Here is a 21,651-nt window from a genome sequence, read left to right as displayed (position 1 = left end):
AGCTTCCTATCAAAGGTAAAAGCTCTTGGGTTTATACAAAAGCCCAATAAGGGAATATCTAAAACTACTGGTGCTTGGTCAGAGGTCATTCTTGGGAATACTCGTATCTTAGCTCCAGTGAAAAATAAAGAAGATACAAAAAAATAATTAAAACTTACTAGCTTCCGGTGGGAGTGGGAGTAAAACGTGAACCCGGGATCGGGCATACAGAGAGAATCCCAAACATCAACCAAGTCAAGATCCACAAATAAGTTATATAATGCCTTAAAGACGATGGGCTTCCTTCCTCTATAGTCTTGAATACCAAGCTGAAGTTCCTTATTAATCAAATTAATACTAAAATCCCCACACAATACCAAAGGAGTAAGCCAAAGTGCAAGTTCTAGATTTAGTTGTTCCAGGATGAGAGCTTCATCGAAATTGGAACCATTAACAGCACACAGTGTGAACTTTACTTCCCCTAAAATGCATTCCAAAATAGCCCAGCGCCACAACTTATCCACTAAGACCCGTCCTGATGTTTGTCCAGCAGGTTTAGCTAAAACTGCCCCCCCCCCCCAAGTCACTGAGGAATGTTGTAAAGCAGCCAATAACACAAAACCCATTTCCGATAACATTTTCCGCTTTCCCCAAGGTACAGGTCTTTCTTGTATGCAGACCAAGTTGGGCTGAAACACATGGAGTTCTGCGGCAACCCTTTGTCTCTTGTTATAAATATTTAGACCACAGGCATTTAGAGAACAAATTTGAAGTCCAGATCTAGCCATTAAGGAAATAAGGGAGCGATCCCTTGCTCAACTCTCTAAACAAAATTACATCTATCAAACTCAATAGCTTAACGATACTGTGGAATATTTTTCTTGTTTTACCCCAACGTATCCACCCCACCCCTCCCCCCTGAAACCCCTACCTGCCGAAAGTCACCCCATCCCCTCCCCCACCCTTCAAAGAGGCTTTAGGACCGTTGGTCCCTACGATGACAAGCTCCCGCCACCCGGATGTTTACCCCCGCAACAAACCCCCACCCTATGCGTGACACAGAACAACAAATAAGACAACAAACAGTCCAATATATTCCATAAACGTTACATGTGTCACCAAATTCCTTTCATGCATAAAAACAGAAGTTCCACATAGGGTGAAATAATACAAGGAAAGAGAAGAAAGTGCCAAGTCCCAGCTAAAAATCCTGCAATCCCTCTGATAAAGAAAGTAAGAGAAAAAAAGGCACATAGTTATGAATCCACAAGCAGAATAACTTGACTTTAACCATTCCAGCAGATGTATCAGATGCCTGGGCCAGATAGAAATATTTTACATAGATTGTAGGAACTGTTTTGCTAGTACCTCCGAGGTAAAGAATTGGGTGTGCTCTTTATATACAACGTTCAATTTTGCTGGATTTAATAGGAAAGCTAGAGCCCCTTTGGGCTGAAATGGTGCGATAAGCGGACAGAACTGCCATCACCTTTCGACAGCTAAATGACAAACGTCAGGTCTAACAGAGAACTCCACTCCTTTCCCAGCCCTCTTTTGATCAGGAACTGCCAAGAAATATACATCTTCCCGAGCCCAAAAGTTAATGAAAGATATCAAAATTGCTCTAGATCTATCTGAGGTTTGACCAGATCTAGGGCGGAGGACAAACGACAAACGGGAAGCGATGTGCTCTCTCTACTTCTCTCGGCCAATCCCACTGTGTCAGCTCAGGGAAGGCCTCCGTAAACAAGTCAATGATGAACTTGCAAGGATCCTGTCCTTCCATCCCTTGAGGAATTTGCAAAGCTCTGAAATTGTTCCTATGTGATCGATTTTCCAGGTCAGCTGGCTTCCATTGCATATCATCTTTTAAAGATCGCGTAGACTCAGTCATAGCCTTCTGTGCTACCAATTCGTCTTCGAGACATGAAATTCGAGCTTCCGCTTCATTAAACCTGGGTGTAAACTCTGCACAGGTCTTAGCTATGCGTCGCACTGAGTTCTGTAATTTTCTACATGAGCTCTGCGCTCTCTAACTCTCTACCCTTGTCTCCTCCCAGTGAGTTATAATAGTTTGATAAATCAGGGCTAGTGAAATATCCTCTGATGAGTTGGCTGGACTTTCTTTATCGGTCCCAGGACTTCGCCCATTATCAGTGCCTATGTCATTTGAACAAGAATAGTCCCACTGTAAAGCATTGCTACCATTACCACCATCCGTCAACTTGGCGCCTACCTCTAACATCCAGTCTTTTACAAACTGTGCAAGGGCTACCATCCGATGTATCACCAGTGTCCTCCAGATGTACACTACTATGATCACTGCCGCCATCACCCTGCGCACCGGTCATGGCCTGGGCCTTAAATATTGACTCTAGGTCATCGCTTGATGATTTTGAATGATCTGATAGACAGTAGAAATAGCCCCCAGATTCCATCTCCTTCAGTGGAGATTTTAAGCTTGAAGTATCCTACTCTGCACCCATGCCAGATTGCACATGTGATTATCAGCCATTGAAGAATTTACGGTGTGACTTGTCTCCAGGGGATTGACATTAAGAGCACTTTCAGGGGTGGGAACACTACATGAACTATCATGCAATCTCCCCCCCTCTACAGTGTCTTCAATCGCTTGAGCGGCACCAGATAGAGGTAAGGATCCTGCATTAGATCTGGCAATGTCACTGAGGGCAGTGTCTTTCTCCCTCCCTCCATGTTCTGTTGTAGAGTCAGTAGTTTTCCTGCCCCCCGTTGCTACAACAGATGGCCCGCCCTGGGGGAGTGCGTGCCTTTCCTTTTATCCTTGCCAGAGGAAACCAGAAGTGGGATAATGCTCTTACCCGTATTCTCCACCTTCTACTCTGCTATTGCAGCTGGGTCATTTTCAGCAATATTACTGCCACTGGCTGCGCTACTCGAGATCTTGAGTCCCCCAGCTCTGGCTCCGATTCTATCCACTGGAGGACAAGCCCTCACTCTCGCAGTCTTGGGAGGCATCATCAACGTATCAGAAACCTCCCCTCTCCGGCTTCCGTAGCGTGTGAGAGCCGAGCAGCAATACCAACACTGGCTCAGCCAAACACTCAAATAGAGCAAATGTTGGTGGCTTTGCCTTGCTGAAATCACCTCAGCCGCGATGCCCAGCATGCTGAAACGACCGATATTCAGGGCAGAAATGAGGGTCCGGCTCCAGCAAGTAATTTTTCCCCCAGCTTCCTTCTCCTTCCGATTAACTCATCATTACTTCAGCGTGTGGGCGTGAGCACCCAGGAGCAGCCAGCTCACACGTCAGAGCTTGCGGACGCCATCTTGCCTCCAGATCGATCGTATTCGCGCCTCGGCAGTATTAGTATTTTGAATGGGGCAGCAGTTTTCTCGTAATTGAATCTCTGTAAAGGAGATCATCAATTGGAAAGTGATGAGAAATCAAGATACATTATAACTTTTTCAATACATATGGGGTTTTCCGTTACAAAAGACTCAATTTTGGAATATACTCAGCTCCAGAGATTTTTCAAGAAATTATAAAAACATTTATTAGACCAATAAAAAAATTCAATGAATTACAGTGATGATATTCTTGTTTTTGGAAAAACAGAAAGAGAACATGATCAAGCATTAAGAGAAGTTTGTCAAGAGCTTATGAAAGATGGGTTAACATTGAACCCTGAAAAGTGTGAAATTGGTAAAGCGGAAATAACGTTTTATGGTCATATAGTCTCAAGCAAAGGAATGAGACCGATCCGATGAAAGTGTCGCCATTAGTGGCAATATCTTGTCCAAAAGATATAACAGAACTAAGCTCTTTTCTAGGAATGGCTAGCTCTTGTTCCTGTTACATCAAGGATTATGCTACCGTCAGTTCACCCCCTGGAGAGCTAATGAAAAAGGACAGAGCACTCCTCTGGAATAAAGAATGCAATGATGCATTTAAGAAAATAAAAAGTGACATAGCAACAGCAGCGAGTTTGAAATATTTTGATTCAAATTTGTACACAGAATTAATAGTAGAGGCAAGTCCAGTGTGACTATATGCTATTCCTCTTCAGCATAAACATGGAAAAGAGGCCCCAAGATTTTTGGTCTCACAAGCCAACCGACACCTGACGGGTATAGAAAAAAATATTCTCAAACGGAAAAGTAAAGTTTGGCGGTAGTCTGGGCATGTGAGCATGATCATGATTTTTTGTTCGAAAATCATTTGTCATAGTAACAGATCACCAGGGTCTAGCGACTATTTTTGGAAATCCGAAAGCAAAAAGACCTCTTCGGATTGAAAGATGGGGTTTGAGGTTGATGGACTATGATTTTAAAATAATCCATAAACCAGGGAAAAAATATAATCCAGCGGATTACTTGTCCAGACATCCAACAGATGAGGATAAAAATGAAATGCATAACATTGAAAACCACATAAACTTCATAATTAAGTCAAAAGTTCCTGAAGTGATCTCTGGACAAGATTTAATTAACAAAACTAATAAAGACAATAATTTAGTAGAAGTGAAAAGAATAATAAACTTAAATAGATGGAAGCATGTAACTGCTTTAACGAAATTTCAAAAAGAGATGTGCTTGCATTCAAAAATGTTCAAGCAGAATTGACAATAGCCACTTCTGGAGTTCTTATAAGGGGAACAGAATAGTCATTCCGAGCAGTTTTGAAAGACGTGTCATTAATCTTGTGCATGAAAGTCATAGAGGAATATCAGCAACAAAAACTCTCTTAAGAGAAAAAGTGTGGTTTCCAAGGCTTGACAGTCAAGTAGAAGACATTGTGCAGTCTTGTCATTTCTGTTGGTGCACCACAAGAGAGAGATCTGTCGAAGAATTGCAGATGTCTTAGTTTCCAGATGCTTTCTGGTCTGATGTAGAATTTGATTTTTATGAACCTCTAGATTCTGGGTGTTACTTATTTGTCCTTATTGATGAATATTCTAGATTAATCATAAAAACAGTGTCATCCACTTCTGCATCTGTGGTACTGCCTATTCTTGATGACATTTTTTCACCTTGGGGTATACCCAAAGTTTAAAAAACAGATAATGGTCCACCTTTTAATGGAAAAGAATTTACGAAATTTCTTGATTATATGAGTGTGCTATAGTGGAAAGACTGATGGCCACATTGAAAAAAAGTGTGCAAAGAGCAAAATTAACAGACATTTCTGTGAATCAAGCAGTGTGCCAAGTGTTGCTTGAACACAGGAATATGCCGCATGGTTCGACTGGAAAAACTCCTTCAGAGCTGATGTTTGACCAGTCTAGACAAACACGCTTGCCACAAATGCCTTTGAAACCTCCTAAAGAACATACACAAATTGCAAAGACAGATGAGATAATGAAAAAAAAAGATGAAGCAGAATGCGGAACAAAGGAAGTATGTTCGCAGAGGAAACTATGAAATAGGGGATCTAGTGATGGTTAGGCAAAATCAGACACGAAAGTCTATGAGCGGATTTCACCCGTCTCCCTTGGAAGTGACTATGGTGAAGGGTTCAGCTGTTACTGCTAAGAATGAGAATAAAGTGATAATAAGAAATAGGGCACATTTCAAAAAATGTATAAGCCCCTGAAATGAAGTGTATAGAGAGGGGGATGGTGTCAATGATTGTATTCCTCTTAGAAGAACAGAAAGGGTAAAAGAAAAAAACCTCAAAGACTGATTGAACAATGTTAATGATTTTTTTCTCTTTTTCTATTTTGTTATTTGTTACTTGTTAGCCATTTGTTGTCAAGAAGGGGGAAGATGTAGTGATGTGAGACAGAACTGTGGCTGTGTAGCCATGATCACGTAGAATGTAGTAGGGTTATAGGGTCGTCTGTAATTGGAGACTTGAAGTCATGATGCAAATGGACAGCTCTGTGTCCGTCCAATAAATATCTTTAAACGATATTAAGGCTCCGCATCGTTTCACACACCTTACCTTCCAGGCTCTTTTTAATTGACAATACCTCTCAACTTGCATTCTATTTAGAGAATAACACTGATGTATATACTCTTAACCCAAGAACCAAAGGTCCATTTTGGGGCTACAGTTTTTAGCCCATGTGCATAGGACAGTTGGTCGAGTTGGCTGAGGGCTTTTGGGGATGATTTGAATCATTCAATATGCCATAGACTTAAAGTGTTTTGTTGCCGAGTACGCCTCAAGTATTTTGAGTATACTGCCACAGTTCAGTATGTCATGTGACACCTCATGCCCAAGAGTCCTCATTACTCAGCCTGGTCACAGCTTCCCTTTCTCCTACATACCCTCACTTCCTCTTGTTATCCACCCACTTGCCTGCACTGACTCCAATGTTCAGAGTTGGAGGTACATGTCCGTGGAATCAGGGAAAACCTGTAAAAGACTAAGGGCTAGATGTAAGTAATCTTGATTTACCGATTCTAAAATACCGAATTTTACTGATTCGGTATTTTAGAATCGGTAAATGGGATGTAAGTATTCATTCGGTAAGTATTACCGAATCGGTAAGATTCGGTAAATCCTATTTCGGTAAAAGGGGGAACACATTGAAGGTGGCAGGGTGTCACTTTGACACCCTGTTGCACCCCTGAGTAGTGTATGGGTGCACATGTGGCACACATACATGCCCAAACGGCATGTATGTATGCCACATGGCACTGTAATAATTTGCAAAAAATTGCTTCATTAGGGGTTTTCGATATTTACCACCAACTTGTAGTTGGTGGTAAATAACGAATCCTAAAATGGGAAAAGCACTCATTTGAGTGCTCCCTACATTAAGGATTCGGTAATTTACCGAACCGGTATTTAAGAATTCGGTAATTTACCGATTCCTTAAATTACTGATTCGGTAAATTACCGAATCCTTAAATTAGGCCCCTACATCTGAAAAGCCTAATACTGGTCGGTAACGACCGAAATTCGGAAATTTCGGCCGTTACCAACCGGTATTAGGCTACCTACATCTGGCCCTAGGTAACCATAGGCCCAAGTGGGTATTACCCATTCTGGGAACAACAATGAATAATGTCTGGCTTTTTGGTGCAGGGATGTCAATAATGAATTAGAATGTGTGATGTTATGTCTTAGAACAGAACACTGGTTGATTATTTGTGATTAGTTGAGTTTTGTCACAATAAGACCACTGTACTTTAAATGTGGCATCGCCATTATATGCTACTTGCAGATTTCATCTTCAAACCATTTTCATTTGGTCTCCGACTCAATCCAACATTCCTGCAGAGGAATGTAGGCATGTACCACCGCAATCTACGTTGATTCAACTGCATGGCAAATTCTTGGTGACTATTTTGCATTTTCTATATATGTATTTTAAAAAAACCCTCACCAACAGTGTTTCACATGAAGAATTGTTGTGGTTCAGAAGGGTTCTGTTCCAGGCGAATGTCCTGCTGGGGAAAACCTTCCTGTCAAGTCTTAGTGAGAGGCATTTGGAGGGGAGAGAAGAGAGATTGTTTTCTTAGGAATTATTGGGGTCTTATTAATGTCTAACTTTTCCTGTGACATCTTGCACCTTTCATTTCAAGCTCCTAGACATATTGTTTAGAAGTTGAGCTATTTCTGAATCTCTTTAAGGTCACTGGGTGGTTTACGTTATTTAACTTCCTTGAGTGTATGAGCAGTTTGTGGTTGAAATATTCAACATCTTCATGGAGCCCCTTGGGGCTCTACTTACCAAAAACGTTATCAGAATTCATCAATATTCTGTGCCGACAATACAGAACAACTTGAAAGTTCCTTCACTCCTGGCATCCAACTCTTCAAACACAGCCTGCACCGTATTTAGACCTTGTTTTTTTAGCATGTACCTGAAGCTCAACCCCACTTACCAGATTCCTGTTATTTGCCAAAAACAACAAGCAAGAAATAGTTCAAATCTTGCTCAGAACCTTGACTGTTTCAGACCCCAAACTTTCACCCACAGCCAAATCACTTGGATTCATCCTGGACACCAACTTTACGTGAAGAACGAATTCAATATCTCTCTATTGAAGAATGTGAAACAGTTCCTCCTAAGAAAGAGACTTCAGAACTGCTGTTCAAACCAGCACTTCCTGATTATATTCATGGCATGGACCCTGTACAGAGCTGCTCCGTTGCCTTTGGCTAGGTTTGTCCTATACAAATACCACAAACATATATAGTTGTAGATCATCTCCGATTAACAAGGGTGACTAATGACATTGGGTAATAAAAATCAACATCCAAAGTGTGTGTCAAAACCTTATCGTTATTGAGCCTCCCTGATAACCAATGATCGCAGAAAGGTTTTGTGATTATTCTGCATGAACTGTTGTATCTGATCCAAAACTTGATTAGTTTCAATAATTTAGCGTGCATTTCTAGAATACAGGGACTTTGGTACAAGCCTGGTAATTGAAGGTAGCCTTCAGTCAAAAAAAAGTATAAGCATCCAACATATTTAACAGGAATGTGCATCTGCATAACATTATATATTGTACTTATTGTGTTCTCTGCTATACTATTCGCTTTCATGTGCATGCCATAAGCCTGTATGTCACTTGCATGCTGAGATCCTTCGAGAATCAACTGAAGCAGGCCATGAAATCCATTTGCAGCAGTTAGTGTTGTGGCAGAATCTTGAACCTAAAAGAGGGCACAGTTAGTTGGCAGGTACCTATTTTAAGAGGTGAACCAAAAGGCCCAGGAAGTCACAAAAACGAAAGGATTAGATTTCTCCCCAGAGGCCAATACATCTTTAATTTGTTTTCTTCCAGACCCAGTCACCCTGGAGTCACCCAACTTATTGCTGTTCTCCTTTAATCAGAGGTGATCAGCTGAACACAGGTGACCATTGAGTCCATGATACCTTTATTATGAGGAAGAGGAAATAATCATATTAAGACACCAGGCAGTGACTGAGCCTGTGCCCTCTAGAGTTCCTTGAGCAGCCTTTCTTCCATGGTCGAAGAGCTGGTAGGTGAATGAGGTATTGCTGTAAATTGTCCACTTAATTGCTTCTTTAACAGGAGAGCAGAGGGGAACCTAACTGTCTGCTGGGCAAAGGGATATGGGGTGGACGGTCATGTGACTTATACACTAGCTGAATCTAGGTCCTTTGATTGGGGTGCACCTATATCCATATCCTAAAGTCTTCCATGGCAAAAGCTCAGGGGCACCTGCTTGGCTGTGAGGTGAGCAAATATATATATACATTTCTTTATTCGGCTTTTCGCAAAGGAAAACCATAAAAGGAACATTAAAAAGTACAGTTTACATGTTTACACAAATGTACAAATTACTAAAATAGGTTCCAAAGAAATTCATACAAAGACAAATTTACAAATTTTAAAAGAGAATATCAAAACGTTTCGATTCATAGGGATGTAGTTCCAGAGAACTTTTTACAGGTTTTTCCTATGTTTCATAATACATTTTAAGAAATTAAGGACAATGTAACAAACAGATTCAGATTCCAACATTTGGAGACGAAGGAAAACAGGCCGGCAATGTCTAAGGCCCCAGCGCCTCAGTATCGGTAATAGCCACATTTTCCTATGTGGGTGATAGAATTTACAAAGCATGATAACATGTAAATTTGACTGGTTTGATTCCCCATCACAGGGACATGAAGAAAGGCTTAGGTCCCAGCTGTTAGTTGCGGGGAAAGCAACCAGTCTAAAAAAAGTATCCAGTCTGAATCTTGTCAACAACATTCTCTCATAGGTTGTGACCTGGAGGGTTAAATACGGCTGGATGCCGTAAGTTAACTGGACCATATTCGCATGGAGGACCGAAGGTTTTGTCGCCTCGGAAGTCAATCTCAATGTCTCTAAATGACAGAGGGCTTGTTGCTTTAAGACTTGCTTCGGAGGGCAACTATTGACTCCGGGTGGAAATAATATTTCTCAAGGCCAAGGTCTTTAAGGAAGTTTCTAATGTAGCAGAGCCACTTTACTTTTGAGGACTGGTCAAGAGCCATTGTATCAGCTACAATTGCCTGCGTCAGCGCATTTTTGACAGAAGTCCAAATGCGCCGCCACAGCATCAATGGTTGAATCTTGAGCAAATCCTCTAAGTAAGGAATTCCTAGTTCCAAATGAGAGGCATAGGTTGAAGTACCTCTCGGGGTGGCTAACAGAAATCTTAGGAAAGTGTTTTCTGCTACCTGGAGGGCGCTGGTGTCAGTGTGTCCCCAGACTCCCGCTCCGTACAGGACAATGGCCTGGCACTTGGCACTATACATTTTCAGTAGCTCCACGGGTGCCCTCCTCCCCAATCTCTGGGAGAAACTCATCAGTGCCGCCATGGATCTTCTGAACAGATGGCATCTGGTCTCTACTGCTGGCTTCAATGTCAATCTATCGTCTATCATGATTCCGAGGTATGGGTACTGGGCAGTTACCTCGAGTTTTTGGTTGTCGAGATAGATGTCTCTTACTCCTTTTCTCCCTTTGCCTGAGATCATGACAAACGTTTTTTTGACATTCACTTGTAGGTCCAGACCGCCCATAAAAATTGTGTATCTATTCAAAGATTTCTGAAGTTCGCGGGGTGTGCGCGCGAGAATGACGACATCATCCGCATAGAGCAGAGCGGGAATCAGGCGCGGTTTTACACGTGGGAGGTCCTGGGCCCCCCTCAACATCTCTGGCTCCAGGCCATTGGTGTATAATGAGAAAAGAAAGGGGGCCAGGACACATCCCTGCCTGACTCCACGCTCTACTCCAAAAGATGCCGTCAACTCTCCATTCAGGCCAAAGCACACTCTTGCCGAGGCACTAGAGTAGAGTTCCCTCAGAAAATCTAAAAGGGAGGAATCCACTCCCATTAGCCTTAAGACCGTCCACAGTTTTGAATGCGAAACGCAGTCAAAAGCTGCGGACAGGTCTACGTAGACCATATAGACCATGTTCTTCTTTGCCTGTATATATTTGCCCATAATCAAGCTGAGGTTAAGGGCCTGCTCTACCGTTCCGAACCCCTCTCGGAAACCAAACTGGAGATCAGAGATAATGCCCCTCTCCTCACCCCATTGCTGAAGTCGCTCGAGGATAACTCTCCCAACAACCTTGCCGAGTGAGTCCAGCAATGAGATGGGGCGATAGCATTTCACATCCTGGCGATCCCCTTTTTTAAAAATGGGGACCATAATAGATTTAGTCCAGGAATTTAGCACTCCCACATTTGCAGCGGCTGTGCATACTCTGGTGAGGATCGGGCCCAGAGGTCCAAATTGTGTTTAAATAGGTCCACCGGGACCCCATCTGGACCTGGGGCTTTCCCAGTCTTGCTTATTTCCAGGGCCACTATTAAGTCGGGTATATCAAAAAGCAGCGGAATTGGGTATTGTACTTTTGGAAGTATGTTAGCAGTCTCACCTATGGTTACATTGTTTTTAAATATATTAGTGAAGTGGGCCACCCATGTTTCTTCGTCTATGGCCACTTCAATCTTAGGGCTGTTGTTATCCGTAAGATAGGGAGATCTAACAGTTCTCCAGAAAGCTTCGCTATTTTTTGAGAGAGCACTCGTATGCAGGTCTTCCCCAGAGTTTCTGTTTCAGTTCTTGAGTTCTTAGGCTGCGTTCCCTAGTGTATTGGCGCCTAAGAAGTTGGATCTGCCCCGCATCTCTGGGTTTATTATGTAGGGCGAGTTTTAATTTAGAAAGTGCTATAGTACAACTGTGGTTGAACCACCCTTTTTTAGTTGGATTCTTGGGCATTGATTTTGCGGTGAGTAGTCCCTTGATTTTCTCTAAAATTTGTCTAAAATTATTTAGGACTTCTTCATGGTTAACCGAGAGATCCAAACATTTAATTATATTGGGATAAGCCACATCAACCAGTTTTTTAGTAATTTCATTTGGATTAATTTTTCCCCATTTTATTGTAAAGCCGTTCTGTTTTCCTAACTCTAGGTTATTTTGGACAAGAGTTTTCGCTATTTCTGTATTTCGGGGCTTATGCTCAGTTAAATAAAGATCCAACCTCAGCGCATAATGGTCACTCAATGAGTTGACAATAACCTGAAAAGCTTTAGCTATATCTAGCAATCCAGGGGACAAAAAAATATAATCAACTGTTGTTTGGTGACCTCTGCCCACATAGGTCGGTTGGAGGGAGTTTTGAACCGGACTTGGCCGATTAGCTATTACAAGGTCCAAGTCTGAGAGCAGATTGTTCATGGCGTTCCCCACCTTGGTATATACAAAGTGCACTAATGGGGCCTCAAATTCATCCACTATCCTGCAGCACTGTAATTTCGCCTGTGGGCATGGATGAAGATTAAAGTCCCCTCCCCATAAAAGATGAATTGGCCCGTGTCCATCCTTCAACTGATAGAGTTGCATTAATCTCTCCTGAACGTTGCACAAAAGAGTCAAAAATTGATCATCCTCTAAGTTATTATAAGAGTTGACCAAAAGGATAGACTCCTTATTCGCAAATAAAAGAGAGAGAATTTGACAATTTGAGTCGGAATAAACCGTGGACACTTTTAGATGGTTCAGTGTATTTGCTATGTACGTTATTAGCCCTCCTTTGGGCCTACCAATTGTACTACGCACGGCTGGGATAAAATAGGTTTTAAAGCCCAAGAGATGAAGCTCTGTTGTGGACCATGTCTCTTGGAGACAGATTATTTTACATGGTTCCAAAAAAAGCGAGGCTGTCCCGTCCGCGATCTTCGGACGTAAACCCGCCACATTCCAGAAGAGGGTGGGTATGGGTAAAGTATCAGCTTTTAATGCTACAGCTTCAATAGTTACCGGGGGAGTTCTTATTCTGGGGGTCGTTCCTATTTTAGGGGTCGGCTGGGGTGAATTAGAGTTAACAGATTCAGATTCCATTGATGGTCAATCGACCATTTCAAGTCCGCTAAATCTGTTACTCAACGGGATGTTATACCAAGGGTCCCAGCGGGGCGGTTCTCTATGGACCGTCCTGTGTGTGTGTGGACCCCATTCTTCCCAACCTCCACCCTGGTAACGTGATCCCACAAGATGCCAGGAGTTATCATACTCATGATGATGGGGGCCTCCATATTGTCTAGTGTTAGAAAAATCAATCTGACGGGAAGGTGGTACAGCCCAGGGTGAATCATAATCGTGATAAAGACCATTGGCTTGTCTTGAGGGATAGAAAAAGGAGAGTGGTTTAATACCTATACCACCATTTGCGTTCGTATGATCCCAGGAGCAGATGTAATCTGCTACACGGGGGTCTTCGAAAGTAATCACAATACAATCCCCTGGAATCGTTTTTCTACCTTTATCCACCCATGGAGTCCTGCGTACTGTTAGGATTCTTACATGCCAAGTTGGAGGCATGGGACGATTAGTGTGTAGCCAGTGTTGTGCTATATTTTTCAAAGACCACATAGGTTCCGCGTTGTGGTCCACTAACTCCGGGACACCAGTCATTACCACTACGTAGGGTGATGCATCCGGTGGCAAATCAAGAGGGAATCTAGCCTCCCCGGGTCCTCTAGAAACATTTCTGTTAACTATTGGAGCCAGAGGATTAGGGGCCAGAGTTTGAGTCACCGGAGTTTTAGATGTTACTTTGTTTGTTGGCACTGTCTTCAGTACAGGTGTAGTGGTTGACAGGGCATTTCCCTGTGACAAGGTAGTGGCTACATTGGTAGTTGGATTCAATGTGCTCTTAGTGTTCGTTGTTATAGGTGTTACAGCACGGGATACATTCTTGTGAATGATTGCGGGTTTCGGAAGGGTATTTACTGGCCTCAGGGAAAGTTGCTTATTGTGATTATTTCCTCCCCTTTTTTGGGCCCCTCCCGATTGATTATGGTGAGGGAGGTTAACCAACTTGGATATCTCAGTCTCCAGCTGCGCTAACTTTTGTTCTACTGGTTGCAAATATAGTTTAAAAAGGTCAGCGATCTTATTTAGCAGCTGTGAGTTATTGCTATCTATTGATCCCTTACTGGTGGATAGGAGAATAGATGATTCCAGGTCGATAGGGGTAGGAATTTCATGAGCAACGTGGTGGATCAATGCGGGAACTACTAACTGTTCTATTCTAGGGGGTGGGTTCTGTGCGATACTAGATGTATATTCCGTCATATCAGGGGTAGGGTATTTCGGATCATTTCTTCTTTTACTTATTGCGCCCTCCCTCCTCCCCCTTGCTAGGATTCTTTCCTGTGATGCCGTTTGTGGAAGGCTTTGGGGTAATAGCTCAGGTGTTCTTTCGAGGTCAGTGCTTATCTGTGAATCTGAGAGCTGGGAGGCCGACAGATCCACATTGTTAGGCAGACTACGTCTGCCCTCACAAAGCACCCTCGGCCCTTCATCATTGTTACCAGGAGCGGGTGTTCTAGCATCCGCCAGATTACCCATGGAGGATCTTTTGGCAAATGCTAAATCCAGGGACACCCTTTCCTCCATCAGTGAAATACTTTGGTCTATGAATGTATTGGCCTTTGTAATGAAATCATCCATAGGACCTAGCAATTTACCCACACTACCCGGGGCCTTAGTTTTATTTCCTCTAGTCAATACCATGTTACCTGACAGGTGACAGAAAAGTAAGCAAGATGAAAGCTAAGGGAGGTGGCCCAGTCCAGTCTCTCCAGTCCTCGAACGGCCTCAAACGGCCCGCCCTTTGCCCGGGCTTAGCCCCGGGCTGAGTCCCGCGCGCGTCCCGCGATGCGCGATGGGAGCTCAGTTATATGCGTATTGGGGGCGTGGCACGGCCGGGAAGAGGAACCAGCTGAGGGTGTTCTGCTGAATGCTGGTCCTCGCAGTCCCGGTCTCCCCTGATCACGCGTCACAGCTTTTCCTTGAACCTTGTAGCACAGGCTCCCAGACAGCACAGGGTCCACACAAGGAAAGGGCAAAGAAAAACGGTTCTCCAACAACTGCTCTCAGGCAGTGGAACCTCCGAACGCCACAGTCTAATTACGAGCGGCTCCCGCGGAGCGGGGGCCGCGAGAGGTGAGGAGCGGTGAGAGGGGGCGTGGCACGGCCGGGAAGAGGAACCAGCTGAGGGTGTTCTACTGAATGCTGGTCCTCGCAGTCCCGGTCTCCCCTGCTCACGCGTCGCAGCTTTTCCTTGAACCTTGTAGCACAGGCTCCCAGACAGCACAGGGTCCACACAAGGAAAGGGCAAAGAAAAACGGTTCTCCAACAACTGCTCTCAGGCAGTGGAACCTCCGAACGCCACAGTAAAATTACGAGCGGCTCCCGCGGAGCGGGGGCCGCGAGAGGTGATGAGCAGTGAGAGGGGGCGTGGCACGGCCGGGAAGAGGAACCAGCTGAGGGTGTTCTGCTGAATGCTGGTCCTCGCAGTCCCGGTCTCCCCTGCTCACGCGTCACAGCTTTTCCTTGAACCTTGTAGCACAGGCTCCCAGACAGCACAGGGTCCACACAAGGAAAGGGCAAAGAAAAACGGTTCTCCAACAACTGCTCTCAGGCAGTGGAACCTCCGAACGCCACAGTCAAATTACGAGCGGCTCCCGCGGAGCGGGGGCCGCGAGAGGTGATGAGCGGTGAGAGGGGGCGTGGCACGGCCGGGAAGAGAAACCAGCTGAGGGTGTTCTGCTGAATGCTGGTCCTCGCAGTCCCGGTCTCCCCTGCTCACGCGTCGCAGCTTTTCCTTGAACCTTGTAGCACAGGCTCCCAGACAGCACAGGGTCCACACAAGGAAAGGGCAAAGAAAAACGGTTCTCCAACAACTGCTCTCAGGCAGTGGAACCTCCCTACGCCACAGTCAAATTACGAGCGGCACCCGCGGAGTGGGGGCCGCGAGAGGTGATGAGCGGTGAGAGGGGGCGTGGCACGGCCGGGAAGAGGAACCAGCTGAGGGTAATCTGCTGAATGCTGGTCCTCGCAGTCCCGGTCTCCCCTGCTCATGCGTCGCAGCTTTTCCTTGAACCTTGTAGCAATGGCTCCCAGACAGCACAGGGTCCACACAAGGAAAGGGCAAAGAAAAACGGTTCTCCAACAACTGCTCTCAGGCAGTGGAACCTCCGAACGCCACAGTCAAATTACGAGCGGCTCCCGCGGAGCGTTGGCCGTGAGAGGTGATGAGCGGTGAGAGGGGGCGTGGCACGGCCGGGAAGAGGAACCAGCTGAGGGTGTTCTGCTGAATGCTGGTCCTCGCAGTCCCGGTCTCCCCTGCTCACGCGTCACAGCTTTTCCTTGAACCTTGTAGCACAGGCTCCCAGACAGCACAGGATCCACACAAGGAAAGGGCAAAGAAAAACGGTTCTCCAACAACTGCTGTCAGGCAGTGGAACCTCCGAATATAATAAATAGTGAGTGAATGAATGAATGAAAGGATGAGTGCCTCGGCACATTTATACAGAACGTGTACAGAACGCAGCAGCAAGAGCGGTTGTGGGACTGCCTAGATTCTGCTCTACGGCCAACACCTTGCGCACGCTGCATTGGCTCCCGATCGCTCGGAGGATTCAGTTTAAGGTCCTTTGTCTTGCTTTCAAAATCATCAAGGGAGCTCCTGCCTTGATTCTTGCCAACCTCCTGTCTCGGTACATCCCGGGCCGTGCCCTACGATCTTCTGATCTGCAACTAGCTGTTGTTCCCCGGTTCAAGCGCTGTCGGGCCGGCGGCCGTTCGTTTCAAGTTCGTGCCGCCGTGCTGTGGAATGCTCTTCCTTTTGAGATCCGGGCACTTGGTGATTTATTTTCCTTCCGGCGAGCAGTAAAAACCTTTTTGTTTTCTTAGCCCCCTTGTCTTCCCTTCGTGCCTTGTTGTGTTATGCTGCTACCTGGCGGGCGCCGGGACGCTCCTTTGCTGGAGCATCTGTGCGCCTTATAAATTAGCGTAACATAACATAACATAATGCCGCATTTAGTGCCTAAACTCACCAGTGACTGAAGAGATCCTTCAATGATAAGCCAGACCTGTTGGAATTGCCAATACATGCGCCCCAAAATTGGTCTATAGGCAGCAAATTATAATAAAAGAATAAAAAAAATGGAATCAAACTAACCCCGTCAAATTACATGACCCAAAGCAATGGAACCTTTCCAAATAGAGCGCTACACAAACACCGCTTATGTAAGACAGAAGAAAGAACACGGTGTTGTTGCTCTAGCTAAGGCAAAGAGAAACGGAACCTGTCTAGCGCGTGAGCATATGATTTGCAAGATTTTTAAGTCTAGATCCATTCAGCTTGTATTTCACCTTAAATTGTGACATTCCCACACAATAAATCAACCTATGGTAAAAATGATCAGTCAAAAATGTCTGACACTACTACCTGTTATTTTAGATGATTTGAATTTGTAAAGATGTTGAAAAAACAAACTGAATGCTGCATATATTAAACAATACATTTGACAATAGTTTATTTACACAGGTGACGTTTTGATGAGTACTATGTGGAATGTCTGTACTGGCAATACAACCACCACCTACAATGGTCCACTGCAAATCTTTTTGGATAGTGTGCAATATTCGATGCATGCTCCTCCAATCGCAAATGCTTTAGGATATGAATAGACTGAACATCGAAAAAACAGCATGTAGAGAAAAATTATTTGATACCCAATGAGAATGAGAATGAGAAACGTGTACTTACTTTTACGACATAGTTAAACTTTCTGACATCTTGAATTGCACTTGAGAAGTCCAGGCGATTGAATGCTTCCCCCAGCGTGCAATAACCATGCCTCTAAATATGAAATTAATTCGGAAAACAATTAACACATATCTAGTTTGCATTTCAGGTTAATTTTGAGCTGTGCACTTAACAGAGATGAATTCATATATATTTATATTGAGAAATAATTTGAATAATTTCAGAAATAAAAATGTTAATTACTCTGCATCTGTTCGTAGCCTGTAGTACTGTAAAGACTCATACTCTGCTTACTCTGCTTACTTCTGCCATTTAGTTTTGGGGACAGGAATTTGAAAGTTGTTTTTCTTCAAAGAAGTTTGGAGTAACAAGATACCTTATGACTCCCCCTGAAGCTCATAATGCACCAGGGTAAAGACTCCACACCAGATTGCTTTTAAGTAGGGCCAGTGGAAAGGAGTGAACTAAGGCAGAATATATATGCTCTGCAAAATTGGAAAACACCTTGGATAACTGCTCACTTCCAGGGAGGTGGAAGGGCACATGTGAATCTACAGCACTACACGTTACAGATAGTTACATGGTAAGCAACATTTTATGTTTACTGCATTTGTTGTAGATTCAAACCTATAGGAAATAACTCCCTTAAGCAGTGTCTAACGAGCAGATGATGCACATGTTTGGACCACAGGTTTGAAAACTGTTTGGCCAATTAAATCCTTCTGACAGGCTTGGATGTACACACAATATTTGATAGACGTGTGGTGTTGACCAGGTAGCAACCCTATATGTCTGCCATAGGAGTACTTCCTAAGAAGGCCATGGTAACTGCCTTCTTTTGAGTGGCATCCGCTCTAGGCTCCACACAATCATATCATAGTACCTTAGGAAATAGGATTGCCTTTGTGAGGTTTTGCAAAAGCAACAGAGTTGTTTTGTCTTCCGTATGGATTTAACTCTCTTGGTATAGTACATCAATCATATCTTGACCAGTAGCATATGTAATGCTCTTTCTGCCACAGTTTCTGAGTTTTAGCAAACAATAGGTAACTGAATTGTCTGATTTACATAACAAGGAAACATCTTTTGGAATAAACATTGGGTTTGTCCTCAAACCACTCTATCTTTGTGCACCTGAATAAAGGTTACCTACACTGTTAGTGCCTTGCAATTCACTGATTTGCCTGATCAAGGTGACAGCAACAATGAAAGCTATCTGCCAGGACAAGAATTGTATGTGACTTGAAGGGAAGATTCACCACTATTATAAGAGCTATGTTCGAATTCCGAGATAGCGAAGGTGTTCTTGAAGTAATCACCTTTTAAAAGCCTCCATGAAGGCCTTGTCTACAGGCATCTTTAAAAGAGACAAATAATCCCTGCTTTGCATGTAGGTTCATATGGCAGCTAAATGTAAGCAGATGTAGGTGTATGCCAGCCTCGATTTTGCAGATGGAAAAGACAGCAGTTGTCTTGCACAGATACTTTGGGGGTGGGGTTCTTTCATATATTTAAGCAGTAGTGGACACATCTTTTCCACTTTGATGTATTGCCGTTACATGTGGGAGGTTTACGTGCCTCACACACAATCTGCATACACTCCTCTGGAAGCTTAAGGTAACCAAACTTTAGGACCTCAGGCACCACATTGCTAAATTCAACTGCCTGAGGTCTGGGTGTCTGAGCTAATCTGGATGTAGTGTTAGAAGAAGATTTTTGTTTGGGTGCACAGACATTTCCAGTAGCATCAAAAACTACTGCTGCATCACCCATGTGAAAACGGTCCCAGGATGCTTGTTCCTGGTCCAGGGAATACATGGCTTGGCAGTTCGGGCTGGACTGTTCCCATGAGGCACTGGGTCAAACTGATTTGCATATAGCTGTGTCTGAACTGGGGTGGCGAAGTGAGCTAAAGAACGATGATGGATTCAACCCATATCTGTGACTGGGGGTGAGTGTCTGAAAAGTGTCAGTGCTCAGTCCATCTCCTTGTGTTTTCTTTGTTCACCCATGTTGGTGTCACCAAAATGAAGAGCAAGGACCCTTATGTAAGCAAATATCCATGGCCAATTCATCCAAAGGGCAAAACCCATGGACTGCGGGTGTGGGTACGAGGAGACGAACAGATCAAGTGTGGATATGCCTTATCTGTGAAAGTACCCATGAATTGCCTGGGGAGCCATCTCCTATGTGTGTATTTGTTAATGATTCCTCGCTAACCGGTCTCTAAAATGAGTCTCCACCCCAGACAGGTTTTCTGCTAGGAGAAGAATCTGAATAAAATGGCTCAATGCCAAACTGTTTGGACTAGTGCTGACAGCTCGGAAGAGTGCATCCCCCCCTTGCTTCTGGGTGTAATACATGGCTGTGATGTTGTCATTCTTTATGAAGACCGTTTTGACCCAGATAAATCTGTAAAAATGCTTTTAATGACAATCTGCTTGCCATGAATTAAAGGTAATTGAGGTATCAATACTGCCGCTCTTGTATCCAGGTACGTTGAGTAGTCTTGTGGGCAAGATGTACCCCAACACCCCTGTGAGTGCAGGGCCATAGTAATGATGGAGCGTAAAAGTTTAATAATGATTGCCTCTATCAATTCTCACCTTCAAATAAGATTTACGACAATAATGTAAAATATAGTAAAAGAGTAAAAGCTGAAAAACGTGAGATTATCTACTGCATCGTAAAAGCATGCAGAAAAGTTTTGAAACGTGAACATGTGAAAGATGTAAATAAAGAGAGAGAAAGTTATTTGCTTATGCAATGTAATCACATGATTAAGAATCTAAACATAGTTTACCTAGAAAATGTGCTGCTGAAACCTTTAATGTGATAACAAACGAATTCTTACATAATCGAAAACTGGAAAATGATAAAATGTTGAGTTTAGGGATGCTTGAGCATATGAAGGTTCATAGTTGTATTCAGTATTGTGTGGTACAAATGTGCATTTTAAAAGTAACATGTATATTAATCTGTTTTGAAAATATAAACCTGTGAATTTTTTTTTTAGTAGTATCAAATATTGATACGTAACTTTGAAGAGAAGATTAATGATTGAATTACCTAGGAAAAGGAATTATTCATATTAATGTGTGTTTATAGTAATAATAATAACGGGATAGTGATTCAGCAAGTTTTCATGTAGGCCTCAAATGCTTTTTCCTGGTCCGAAAAGCAGAATCTAGCTAAAGTAATCATTTTTTAACGCTGTGAGAACTTTTCATAAAGTTTCTTTCTTAGCCTTTCAAACAATAGATTCTCTCTTGAATCAGCAACAGTTAACAGAAATGTATCAATACAATTGCAATCCCAGACAGAGCATATGGGAAAGAACACAGTGAACAAAGTGAATGTACTTACTTCTGAGGAAAGGATGGAAATATAAAGTTACTGAATTCGCTGATTTTGCAAAAGGATTACTTAATGCTTTCGGATTTCTTAGTGAGGTACTGATCACACCATGAGCAGACAACAAATGGAGACTATATCGTAAAATGGAAAAGTAACTTTGTGGATGTAAACTGAGAACCTTTTGAAGTATAATTGCCCCCTTGGAGGAAGAGTCAGGGGCTGGTTATTATTTCGATTTCCTTGCCTGGCATGCTGTCGGACTGAACTCTGATTTCCTTCCTTATGCCAAACCCATTTGAACTGAACTTTCCGATCTGACTCAAACATTAACTTTGCCAGATGTTAAAGTGTTGCAGTACAATTCTTCGGCTGAAGAGTTTATGGACTCATTCCTGTGACTCATTGCGCTTCGACTCTGCATATTTGGTTTGTTTAACCTAAATGCTGAAAGTTTATTTTTCACAATGTTCTCTCTCTCCCTTTTCTGTTCTAGGTAACCAGCAAATGTTTATCCTGTTGAATCTGTTTGCCATTTTGTGACTAATTATACTAAATGGCTTACTTTAAATCTGATTATAATATGATTTATGTTCCAGATCATTCAAATTAAGGCTTAGATAAATAGTTTACATGAGCAAATATATCGCATTTGAGAAATTCTTGGTGTGAACTTTTTGTCGAACATTTCCTGAATAGATATAAATGAAGTAAAGGCTATATGTTGTTAGTAACCCTGGGCGTAGTGGTGCTACGCGAAGCACCACGAAGTGGGGGGGAATCTACGCACACCCA

General features: G+C 43.3%; 1 protein-coding gene across 6 annotated transcripts in view; it reads right to left on the bottom strand.

The window, feature by feature from the left end:
* The window catches only part of FBXO25 (F-box protein 25), an 823,789-nt gene that overhangs the window by 355,775 nt on the left and 446,363 nt on the right, over positions 1-21,651 (bottom strand). For all 6 annotated transcript variants that reach the window (XM_078647893.1, XM_078647895.1, XM_078647897.1 and 3 more), the window contains exon 5: positions 17,503-17,595. In XM_078647893.1, coding sequence (XP_078504019.1) covers positions 17,503-17,595 — 93 coding nt within the window. The remainder of the gene's footprint in view (positions 1-17,502; positions 17,596-21,651) is intronic.

Source organism: Lissotriton helveticus, chromosome 6 (genome assembly GCF_964261635.1).
Source record: "Lissotriton helveticus chromosome 6, aLisHel1.1, whole genome shotgun sequence".
NCBI classification, from domain to species: domain Eukaryota; kingdom Metazoa; phylum Chordata; class Amphibia; order Caudata; family Salamandridae; genus Lissotriton; species Lissotriton helveticus.
The sequence above is the reverse complement of the archived record's forward strand: the minus strand, read 5'-3'. Positions and strand labels throughout refer to the sequence as shown.